Source organism: Centruroides sculpturatus, unplaced genomic scaffold (genome assembly GCF_000671375.1).
Source record: "Centruroides sculpturatus isolate CEXI.00-Female unplaced genomic scaffold, Cexi_2.0 scaffold867, whole genome shotgun sequence".
Lineage (NCBI taxonomy): Eukaryota > Metazoa > Arthropoda > Arachnida > Scorpiones > Buthidae > Centruroides > Centruroides sculpturatus.
The window spans coordinates 238,127-251,412 of record NW_019385160.1 but is presented as its reverse complement, the minus strand read 5'-3'; the positions used below and the strand labels follow the sequence as shown (position 1 = coordinate 251,412).

The following is a 13,286-nucleotide window of genomic DNA, read 5'->3' as shown; positions in this document are numbered from 1 at the left end:
TTGATACTCATATCAAGGAAACCAAATGCTAAGTAATTTGGCACTAGAGGTAGGCATTGCATACCATCTCTTGCTAAATTNCTGGTATAATTATAATGCTTGTAGATTGTTAAGAACAGTTTATTTTTTTTAAACTAAAAATATAAATAATATATATATTTATATTAGTTTTAAAGAAATATATGACAATTGGCAATAGTCAGCTTAACATTCTTAGCAGAATTATATCCATATAATTTTGCTATATAGAGATAGAGATCATTAAAGACAGGTTATATATCAACAGAAACCACAAGTTTTAGACACAAAAATAGCATTTATTCACCAATGAAGTTTCAGAAATTAAATAATAACAAATATCTCTGTCAATTCACCATTTGCAAGAACATTTTTGTCTTAAGAATAATGGATCATATTTTGAAAATTCTTTGAAAATGATTTTATTTGTATTTACATTTGATTTATTTATCAATTTTAATAATATATGACATTCATGTATTTGCTGATTTTATTCTGATCCTATATACTATATTTTGTTTGAATTACATATAGTCCAAGAATTCTATAGAGAATATAATAATATAATATCTAATCTAAATACAAACATAAACATCTTAACGAAAATCCAATACATTATAATAAAGCTACATCAATTGCTGTATGACATCAGGCTAAATAACAGCTATAATAATTATAAATTACTGAGATTACTATTATTGAATTAAATTATAATTATTAAATTTGATGCGAGATGATGCCTAACACCTCCCTCTAGGGTCAAATTTCTCAATAATTTAAAATTATTATAGCTGTTATTTAGTCCAATGTCATATGGCAGTTGGTGTAGCTTTATTAAATACTAGCAGACCCACCACGCGTTGTTGTGGCTCAAAATGTATCTATTATAAATGTATAACACTTCCCCCATGGGGGGAATTTTTCGAAAAATTTCTTCTTAGTGTACATTCTCTTGACGTACCCTATTAAAACGCAATCAAAAGCGCAAAAACCTGCATCTAAAATAGTATAATAGAAGCCAAGTTCTTCACGGTAAGCCTTAATCCTGTTCCTCTCCCCCGCGGGGGAAATATCGAAAAATCCCTTCTTAGTGTACATTCTGTTGACGTACCCTATTAAAACGCAATAAAAACCGCTAAAAACCACATCTAAAATAGTATAAATAGAAGCAGAGTTCTTTACGGTAAGCCTTAATCCTAACCATCTCCCTTCAGTGGGGGGAATTTTGACATGTATATTATATAAAAACACGTGCGTATTCGAATGCAGCGTTGTGTCAAAATTTCAAAGGAATCAGTAGGAACAAACAAACGTTACATTTTTATTTATATAGATAGATAGAAAATGATCTACTTTAGTTCATTTTCACAGAAAAGCATAATGCCTCACAGAAAAGCAAACTTAGGGTGTTGTACTCGTAGCGCCATCTGTTGGACGTAAAAGCCTTAACCTAGATTATATCTTTTAATTTATATGAATGTTTAACAGAATAATATACAGCCTATGTCCACCCTGAGGTTCCATTCTAAATATTGGCGAAAGAATTTTTGAAATCGGATGAGTAGTTTCGGAGATTACCCACTACATCCAAACTTACTTACAAACATTACCTCTTTATAATATTAGTATAGACAAACATTATGCAAAAAATTAAATCTCATTAATTTTCAAGGTGAATTATTATAAATAAACAATCTGACAGAATAAACTAAATATACTAATTAAAAATAAAAAACAAACTTACCTGGATGGGGCAACACCAACTAAATTAGGACCAAGACCTTTGAAAAGTGCTCTTGTGCCTTCAGTTTCTACAATGTGCCTGTGTAATATTACAGTTATTATTTGTAATGTTGATAAAACTTTAAATTTACCAGAATGTAAATTATGTAAAATATAACCTATTAAGAAAACAATAATTATTTTCAGTTTCATTTCTAAAATAAATATTTTTTATTATAATATTTAAGAAGTCTTATCAAGAGATATTACTAATCAATAATAAAAAATAAATATAATAAAATTTCTTAATAAGAAAAAACCTTGTACATTTAAATTGAAAAAAATTTTCGTACAGGTTTGTGTTTTTGTCTTCATTTTAGATAAATAATATATAACTAAAAAGTGGCAAAACCATTTAGCAAAATTTGAATTTATGACATAATAGCACAAAATTTCAGTTGGAAATACATTAGATATTATCTCTAACAAAAAATCTGGCTTGTGAGTTTTGAGTAAGTCATGAGAAATTGTCGTTAATTCTTCATTAATTTGGCTGTATTCAGATCTTTCTATTACGAAATTCTTTTAGGTCACTAAGAATTTTGTGAGAACCTGGGCTAGTGTAAATTATTTAATTAGTAAAAACCCAATTTAATTTTATAATTTTTGTTTTGTCAAAAACCCATAAAGGAGAAAAGTTCCTTGTCACAGATCCAGTCAAGGAACTCTATAAACTTTTCCCATGGATAGTACTTCCTCCGTGAGTGACATAGCTTTGGAATTACTCATTGAGGGAAATAGAGACAAAATCACAGATTGGAACAATCAGCAACTTCACCAAAAATGGGCATTAGAATGGCCAGGGAAAGGACCACAAATAAAAATCAGAAAGACAGATGATGACAGAGAGTTCACCTGTCAAAATTCATGTGTGCTTATCCCTGCCATGCTCCACCACCTCCAGCTGTTGACTGGACCTCAGTCACTCTAAACTAACAAGCAAAAAATTTACAGAAAACTGACTTCTCATTTCTAATTCTTGCACTTCTTCTGGCATTGTAAAGAATATCTGTTAAGTAACTCACTGATATCCTGACCTTCAATGTTTTGGAAACCAATATTGTGTGCCATGTTTGTAATTTCTTCTAACACTTCTATCGCCGATTTTCTGCTAGCAAGTCCAAAACAGCATGTAATCACAATTTTCTCTAAATGTCATTCATCGAAATGTCATTCATACATACATGGCTAGCATCTTTCTAGGAATATGTGATGATGATATGAAAATGTGAAAGGTCTTTTAGTACTCCTTCACTGTTACTGCTGTATCAATTGCCTCTTTAATACATTTAAAGGTCTTACAGCTAGTATGCCTTAAACATTGCAAATATGCCTTAGTCCATTGGTTGAAGAATCAATGTTGAGTTTAGCAGTAAAAATAAATAACTGATGTTTAACTGACTATTAGAGATGTCCTGAAGATTAGGTCAGAGCATTATCCATGACCAATAAAACTTTCTTAGGGAAATTATTAATTTCACAAAACTTGGAAACTACTGGACAAAAGAGTTGGATGTACCATTCAGCAACAATAGTTTGTGTAACTCATGCCTTTTTATTGTGATAAAAACATTGAAAGAAGTACTTTCATAATCTTTTTCATTACTCTAAATGATACACCAACACCAGCATTAGTTTCAATACCCAGATGGACTGTCTTACAAAAGCAAAGTTAAGCATCTTTTGAGGTCTTAAAACCAGGAAGTCTTTCTTTATTGTTGAAGGACTTGGATAGATGGCATCTTTTTCCAATACAATCCTGTTTCATTCATATTAAAAACTAAATCAGTAGACTATTTGTCTATATTTATAAGTTTTTAGAATTCAGCCAGATATTTGTTGGCTACTGTAATATCAGCACTTGCATCTTTTCCAGATACTTTAATGTTATGAATTTTTGAGTGGAAGTTAAATCTAAAAATCATTCTTTACCAGCAACAAATGATTTATTACTACCTACTTTTCCTAATTTCATCAAGCAAAGACAGGTTTATTTATCTATTTTGATCATTTGAGTAACAAGAACTCATTAAATAATCGATCCATAAAGTCAAAACTTAGTCCATCTTTTCCAAATACACACTCCTTTCATATATAATATTTCATACCAAAACAAAAGGCATAGTTTGATGAGAATGCTTAACTTTTTCTGCATTATACATAATTTAACTGTTGAAGCTGTAAGCCTAAAACTTCAGAAGCATCTACAAGCTACTATCCATCCTCCATGTGACAAATCACCATCTTTTCATCAATTGTAACCATTTTACACAACTTTTTATTACTTTCAGCTCCAAATTCTAATGTATGCTTTGGTCTAATAATTAAACAAAATGCAAAAAACATTTATGTTTACCAATGTTAAATATTTTACTACATAAAAACAATGTCCTTAAAACTTGACATTTTAGCTAAAAACTGATTTACTAATTTCTGTGATTCACACCACTTTCCCTGACTGCAACATTCTTGCACCCACAAAACATTGCAAGTGCTAGGCTGTCTTGATGATGATAGTCTACCACCATACAGAAATAATTTTAAAATGTTGTAAATCAAGGATTACCTGTATATGAAAACATTCCTTCTTCTTTTCATAGCTAGTTCTTATTTGACATTAGAATGCAATTCTTTGATTACACAATAAAACAAAAATTAAACATAAAAATTAAATTCAGTGTATTCAATAAGTTTTTCCTCTATTACATTCAAAAAGAATGTACTAGAGGAAAAAACTTATTGAAAAGATTAAAAAGCTAGATTAAACAAATAATAATAAAATTACTCTTATTATTTTGTTTATTTTTCATTATTGTCTATTATTATTGTTCAAAAAAAATTTTTTTAACCTATGCTTTTAGAGGATCTCTTTTCAAACCAATCACGAATGTGGTCAATCTCATAATGGATTCAACAGCCGAGTGATGAAGAACAGGACCCAATGTATCTAGTTCAACTCATTCATGAACATTTCTGAGTTAGTCTGGACTAAAACTCTGAGCAAAACAGCTGGTGTATTTACTGTCTTTGCTATTAAGTCATCAAGAACAGGTTTGTAAAAAGTACATTCCAACTGAACATTTCACCAAAGCTAAGTGGATAAAGCCATTGAACACTGGTAATTGATCAAGGGTTTGTGTCTTGCATAAAAAAGACTAAGTAAAGTTTTCCAAGTTTTCTTCACTGATCTAACACGTAATAAAAGCCAGTTTCCCAGAGAAAATCTTTCAGGAGGCACCTCTCTTTGCAGATCATCCAAGTGTTGCAATACTTTAATGATCTGAATTTAAATCTGAATCATAAAAATGAGAATTGTCAATTGTAAGGTAAATTTTTGATCAAAATCAGAATTACTGATCATTATATAAATATATTACTATTTCTTTTCTGACCATAATTATATAAATATATTACTATTTCTTTTCTGACCATTTTTACAAACACAAATCAAGCAAATTGTTAGGAAAGTAGAAATAATTAAATAGCATTGTATGATTCCTTTATTTACATTATAGTATTTTAATTATTCAAATTAAATCATAGAAGTCTAAAAATTAAATACCTGATTAAAATAATTACTGCAATTACAAATATTAACGATCACAACTAATTTAAAATTTACCTAAGACATCTCCAAATTCCAAATGATCTTTTTTCTGATGTTAATGGCACAATTCTTTCAGAACAATGAAAATCTCTTGGAGCACAAGCACAAAATTGGTATTTCTGATGAGATAATGATGTTTGAGAAAAATTAAAATTTGCAACAGATGATTGCAGCCTGGTTTTCACAACTTCTAAGGGACAAGTAGCAATAGCACCTGCAGTTCCTCCCAAACTAATAAAATAAAAGAATTTTTAATGTTTAATTTTAATAATAATAGTATATATAATTGTATTATCAAATCATACATATATTATTCATTATTCTTACATTTTTACATTAGGTATTTGCAAAATAATCTTTAATTTCACCATTAAAACACCCACATTACCTCATTTACTTTTATACCCATCTTCCAAAACAATCTTCAAAATAACAGGAAATAGAAAATTACAATACATTTAAATATAACATGTCAAATTATCTAGGTGGCTTTAACTAGGTTATTGTGACACACAACAATACAGCATCATGTAGCTGAAGTTTTATATATATATATCCAATGAGAGAAAGCAGATTCACTTATTCTGCTAAACTATACAGAAATTTTAACACCGGAATAGATAAATTACCCAACTTCACTGCCTGTAACCGGTATTCTTCTTCTCCAATACAGAGGACTTTGCAAACGTTTTCGAACCTAATGTGGTTCTTCTTCAGACGCTATGGAATTTCCTATATGAATTTGAATTTCCAGAATTAAATTTTCCAAAACATCGGTTAATTCTGGAAATTTGAATTCATATAGGAAATTCCATAGTGCCTGAAGAAGAACCACATTAGGTTCGAAAACGTTTGCAAAGTCCTCTGTATTGGAGAAGAAGAACGCCAGTTACAGGCAGTGAAGTTGGGTAATTCACTTATTCTGCTATCTACAAAATGATTCTTAAGAAAATTATCAGTTAAGTTTTGGAACCAAGTTTAACTAATTTTAAATTTTTATTATAAATTAGAAATTACACATTTTTCACAAAAATTCTTTTACAAAAGTTCTCAAAAGTGAAATTGCAACACCACAAAGCAATGCACATATCCACATGCAATTTGCAGGATTACAGGATTGACAGAGATATGCAAATGATTAAATTAAAAGAACAAGTAAAAATATGCAACAGACATCTGTTTATTCAGTAAAAAATATGGCTCCCACAGGTAGCTATACATACTGCTATAAAGCAAGGCATACTATCAATGAGGCAACTAATGTTCATGAGGTATTCCTTGCCAAGCTGCATCAACTGTGGTGTGCATGTCATCTATGGTATATGGTGGTGGTTGTTCCTAATGCATCTCATGTCAGACGAGGTCCCACAAGTGTTCGATGGGAGAGAGATCTGGTGAGGCTGATAGCAAGGGAAGGATGTGAATTCCATTCTGGCTGGTGAAAGTTTGCCATGCAACATGAAGTAGGGCATTGTCTTGCTGAAATATCATGTCAGATGCAGCCTGCACCAGTGGCTGAACAGCCGGCTCCACAGTTCATGCAATGCACTGGTCCACTGTCAAAGTAGTAGAAAAGTGCACCAGGGCTAGCCACTGATTGAACATGATGCTTACGCAAATCATGATGCCTAGTATGGAGCCAGTGTGACACTCGGTATAAAGGTCTAGCACACAGAATTCCCCAGGATACTGCCACACCTATTCATGGCTGACATTCCTCCACAGAAGTAGTATTCATCTGTAAATATCTGATGTTATTCAGTGGTCCAGTTTCAATGACAACAGCATCACACCATGCATGCAATCTGTTGCATATAGTTTAGGTAGACACAGATACAGTCTTTGATAACAGGCAGCTTCAGACGCCAAATGCCATTGCAAACAAGTCCCATTCGGCAAGTCTGCTGGTCTGTGCACTCTGTTGTGTGCCAGTGTAATCCACTCCCTCTTCAGCATGTTTACAAATGTTCCCATATCCATCATGTCACACATCACTATAGAGTACTCATGTCACGCCAAACACACTTGCTGATGTGTGCATCAACAAATTGAGGTCGAGCAGCTCCAGAACACAGTCTCATTCCCTGTAGAATACAAGATGATATTCAGCTCACTGTTGTCTTTGAGGTATTTTGTATGCTTCTTTAAAGTTTGGCTGCTATGAACAGTCATTGATAACATTTATGGACTGAGCTGACTGTTAGTCTTTATAGCCCAAAACTGGATACCATATGACCTGATGTGTACACAAATTTAATCATTTGCATATCTCTGTTACCTCTACCTTGCAATTTGCATTTGGCTACATGCATTCCTTCATGGTGTTGCAAGTTCACTTCTGCAGAAGTATATAATCTGTATTTATTGAAAATAAATAAATGACAAATTATATAAACTTGACAATACTAGGAACATGCAGTCCTTTTCAAAAGAATATTTATAAAAGAATTTTTTAAAATATTCTCTTTGTAATTTGTGAGCTTATAATTTTATAATTATAATTTAATTCTTAATATTTGCAATTTGTAAATATTACATTATTTAAAAAGATATTCACTTAATCTATTTGAATATAAAGACTGAGGATAGTAATATACTTAACCAAAAATAAATTTGTTTTTGGAAATAAAGTTACTTACATGCTTTTGTCAAAATTAAAGTTAAAATTCAGTTCTTAGATCATAGTTTTAGGTATGATTAAATACAGGCAGATTAAATATTATATTATAAAGTATTTAAGAATCAATTTATTACAATAATTTTGTTTTTTCATCTATGGATAATATGTAATGTTAAGATAAATATAGAGTGATATGGCATGATCTATGGCAAAATTATAATATGAATAATCCAAAAATTTTCATATGTACAAAAAATTTGCATTAATAATGTTAAGATTAAGAAAATTTAATCTTACATTAGTATCTTAACTTATTTCTTATATCAATATTCTTGCTTTTTAAAATTTGTTTGAATTCTACCTTAAACTCTTTAGTCATTCTTTGTACAATAACGTTCATTTAATTTTCAATAGACCTAAAGTATAGATACTACTTTTCAATTTAACAATTAGAATTAGTGATCAGATTTGCACAAGAAGTAAAGTTAATTGTTTATATCCAAACCACTATTAATTAATGATCTTAAAAATCATATTAAAGAATTTTTTGGTCAACAAATAGTTCATTGCAGTTACATCATAATGTTCGTTCAAAGTATTACGTACAGTACCTTTCAATCCTAAATAAAACTTTTCCATGGAAATTACAATGACACATGATTTGAACTTTGTAATATTGAAACTGTTTTCATTAATAATTAAACAATATTTTAAACTTTAACACTGAAACTAGACTGGTAGTGAGTCAAAAATATTCTGATATGAAGTAAAGTTTCTAAATGAACTTGAACACTGATAAAGCAGAAAGCTGTAAGTAATTTTACTAAACCAAAAATACTTGAAATTCTTTCCAAATCAAACTGAAAATGCTGTGATTTGGAAAGAAATCAATTTGAACATTTGAAGATTGATATGGTTTCTTATAATATAAAATTGGACATTTCTTGTTTTTATATAATCTCACCAATCCATATTAACTAATGCAAGTCCTAAAAACAAAGTTAAAATGTTAGATTATTTGTATTAAATTCCAATTTTCAATACAAAAATTACTTAAATAAAATTTTAAGTTTAATAAGCTTATTTTAAATTAATACCAACTTATTTATATTTTTTTAACCAAGGGAACTGTTGTTTTTGTTTGATAAGTAACATTTGATTAGCAAGAAAAAGTCTAAAAATAAGTCTTCTACACCTTTTGGTTTAGTGAAAGTATATTGTATTTCATTTCTTCTTATTAGTGAGTTACTTTTTTTCATCTATTCTCATTATATCTCTTCTATTTTTAAAATTACTTAAGTTATTTTTTATACAAAAAAATGATTAAAGCATTTAATTTTAAAATTTTTAATTATTATATATTATATACATAATAAAATTAGCATTATGAAATATAAAAATATCCATTCATTTCTACACTATACAACTGAACATTCCAACTCCACCCCAAAACAAGCATGTTTATTATTGATCTTCTGGATTTAGATTTTCTTTTATGCATAATTTCTTTTAAGATAGACTATTTAAAGCTTAACTTTTAATTTTCTAACCATAAAATGAATAAAGATATAATTTTTTAATTCATTTTGATACTGGCTGTAGACTGAAAACTTATACACTTTTATTTTTTGGATTTACATAATCATATTTCTATACAAATGTATGCATGAACAGAATGTGATAAGCATGCAAATATCATGAAGATATAAAAATAATCACATTATTAATGCAATAAGAGAAGTTACAGCTCATTATTACGCTGAAAAGTAGCAAAGAACACTAACATTAAAAAAAAATCATACAGATAAACTCATAGCATAAAAATGCTTGAAATATAATTTATGAGAGAGAAAACCACACCCTATATTCAACAAAGCAAATGACTAAAACAATGAATTGTTTATTTAAGATCAATTAGTCCTATATATTTTAAACATAATTGCATAACATATAAATTTATTTATCTACTCATAGTACTGTTTATACACTGCTATTTCAAACAGTAATACAATATGTATATTATTATATAAACCAGTTATTTCTATATCCAAAGGTCACTTAATGATCACAAAAAGATAATCATGAAAATAAAAAATAGTATTGAATATAAATGTTTTGGAGTACTTCTAATAATTCTGAAACCATAAACTTATTGATATTAATAACATTAACATTCTATAAAATTCTTTTGGATGCTGAATGTTGTCCAAGGATCACTAGTTGAATAATAATAGGTTGACGCAAAGTTTATAAAATTTTCTAGAGTTTTACAGTACAACATGTATTTAAAAAGTAAAAAATAGTTTTTATTATTAACAAGTCCCATTCGGCAAGTCTGCTGGTCTGTGCACTCTGTTGTGTGCCAGTGTAATCCACTCCCTCTTCAGCATGTTTACAAATGTTCCCATATCCATCATGTCACACATCACTATAGAGTACTCATGTCACGCCAAACACACTTGCTGATGTGTGCATCAACAAATTGAGGTCGAGCAGCTCCAGAACACAGTCTCATTCCCTGTAGAATACAAGATGATATTCAGCTCACTGTTGTCTTTGAGGTATTTTGTATGCTTCTTTAAAGTTTGGCTGCTATGAACAGTCATTGATAACATTTATGGACTGAGCTGACTGTTAGTCTTTATAGCCCAAAACTGGATACCATATGACCTGATGTGTACACAAATTTAATCATTTGCATATCTCTGTTACCTCTACCTTGCAATTTGCATTTGGCTACATGCATTCCTTCATGGTGTTGCAAGTTCACTTCTGCAGAAGTATATAATCTGTATTTATTGAAAATAAATAAATGACAAATTATATAAACTTGACAATACTAGGAACATGCAGTCCTTTTCAAAAGAATATTTATAAAAGAATTTTTTAAAATATTCTCTTTGTAATTTGTGAGCTTATAATTTTATAATTATAATTTAATTCTTAATATTTGCAATTTGTAAATATTACATTATTTAAAAAGATATTCACTTAATCTATTTGAATATAAAGACTGAGGATAGTAATATACTTAACCAAAAATAAATTTGTTTTTGGAAATAAAGTTACTTACATGCTTTTGTCAAAATTAAAGTTAAAATTCAGTTCTTAGATCATAGTTTTAGGTATGATTAAATACAGGCAGATTAAATATTATATTATAAAGTATTTAAGAATCAATTTATTACAATAATTTTGTTTTTTCATCTATGGATAATATGTAATGTTAAGATAAATATAGAGTGATATGGCATGATCTATGGCAAAATTATAATATGAATAATCCAAAAATTTTCATATGTACAAAAAATTTGCATTAATAATGTTAAGATTAAGAAAATTTAATCTTACATTAGTATCTTAACTTATTTCTTATATCAATATTCTTGCTTTTTAAAATTTGTTTGAATTCTACCTTAAACTCTTTAGTCATTCTTTGTACAATAACGTTCATTTAATTTTCAATAGACCTAAAGTATAGATACTACTTTTCAATTTAACAATTAGAATTAGTGATCAGATTTGCACAAGAAGTAAAGTTAATTGTTTATATCCAAACCACTATTAATTAATGATCTTAAAAATCATATTAAAGAATTTTTTGGTCAACAAATAGTTCATTGCAGTTACATCATAATGTTCGTTCAAGGTATTACGTACAGTACCTTTCAATCCTAAATAAAACTTTTCCATGGAAATTACAATGACACATGATTTGAACTTTGTAATATTGAAACTGTTTTCATTAATAATTAAACAATATTTTAAACTTTAACACTGAAACTAGACTGGTAGTGAGTCAAAAATATTCTGATATGAAGTAAAGTTTCTAAATGAATTTGAACACTGATAAAGCAGAAAGCTGTAACTAATTTTACTAAACCGAAAATACTTGAAATTCTTTACAAATCAAACTGAAAATGCTGTGATTTGGAAAGAAATCAATTTGAACATTTGAAGATTGATATGGTTTCTTATAATATAAAATTGGACATTTCTTGTTTTTATATAATCTCACCAATCCATATTAACTAATGCAAGTCCTAAAAACAAAGTTAAAATGTTAGATTATTTGTATTAAATTCCAATTTTCAATACAAAAATTACTTAAATAAAATTTTAAGTTTAATAAGCTTATTTTAAATTAATACCAACTTATTTATATTTTTTTAACCAAAGGAACTGTTGTTTTTGTTTGATAAGTAAAATTTGATTAGCAAGAAAAAGTCTAAAAATAAGTCTTCTACACCTTTTGGTTTAGTGAAAGTATATTGTATTTCATTTCTTCCTATTAGTGAGTTACTTTTTTTCATCTATTCTCATTATATCTCTTCTATTTTTAAAATTACTTAAGTTATTTTTTATACAAAAAAATGATTAAAGCATTTAATTTTAAAATTTTTAATTATTATATATTATATACATAATAAAATTAGCATTATGAAATATAAAAATATCCATTCATCTCTACACTATACAACTGAACATTCCAACTCCACCCCAAAACAAGCATGTTTATTATTGATCTTCTGGATTTAGATTTTCTTTTATGCATAATTTCTTTTAAGATAGACTATTTAAAGCTTAACTTTTAATTTTCTAACCATAAAATGAATAAAGATATAATTTTTTAATTCATTTTGATACTGGCTGTAGACTGAAAACTTATACACTTTTATTTTTTGGATTTACATAATCATATTTCTATACAAATGTATGCATGAACAGAATGTGATAAGCATGCAAATATCATGAAGATATAAAAATAATCACATTATTAATGCAATAAGAGAAGTTACAGCTCATTATTACGCTGAAAAGTAGCAAAGAACACTAACATTAAAAAAAAATCATACAGATAAACTCATAGCATAAAAATGCTTGAAATATAATTTATGAGAGAGAAAACCACACCCTATATTCAACAAAGCAAATGACTAAAACAATGAATTGTTTATTTAAGATCAATTAGTCCTATATATTTTAAACATAATTGCATAACATATAAATTTATTTATCTACTCATAGTACTGTTTATACACTGCTATTTCAAACAGTAATACAATATGTATATTATTATATAAACCAGTTATTTCTATATCCAAAGGTCACTTAATGATCACAAAAAGATAATCATGAAAATAAAAAATAGTATTGAATATAAATGTTTTGGAGTACTTCTAATAATTCTGAAACCATAAACTTATTGATATTAATAACATTAACATTCTATAAAATTCTTTTGGATGCTGAATGTTG

The 13,286-nt window shown here is 28.3% G+C and overlaps 1 protein-coding gene across 1 annotated transcript in view; it reads right to left on the bottom strand.

The window, feature by feature from the left end:
• LOC111635607 (solute carrier family 25 member 36-A-like) overlaps window positions 1-13,286 on the bottom strand; it is a 52,078-nt gene that overhangs the window by 16,407 nt on the left and 22,385 nt on the right. The window contains exons 2-3 of the mRNA XM_023380619.1: window positions 5,423-5,638; window positions 1,763-1,840 (exon numbers count right to left, since the gene is read on the bottom strand). Of these exons, the coding sequence (XP_023236387.1) occupies window positions 1,763-1,840; window positions 5,423-5,638 (294 nt within the window). The remainder of the gene's footprint in view (window positions 1-1,762; window positions 1,841-5,422; window positions 5,639-13,286) is intronic.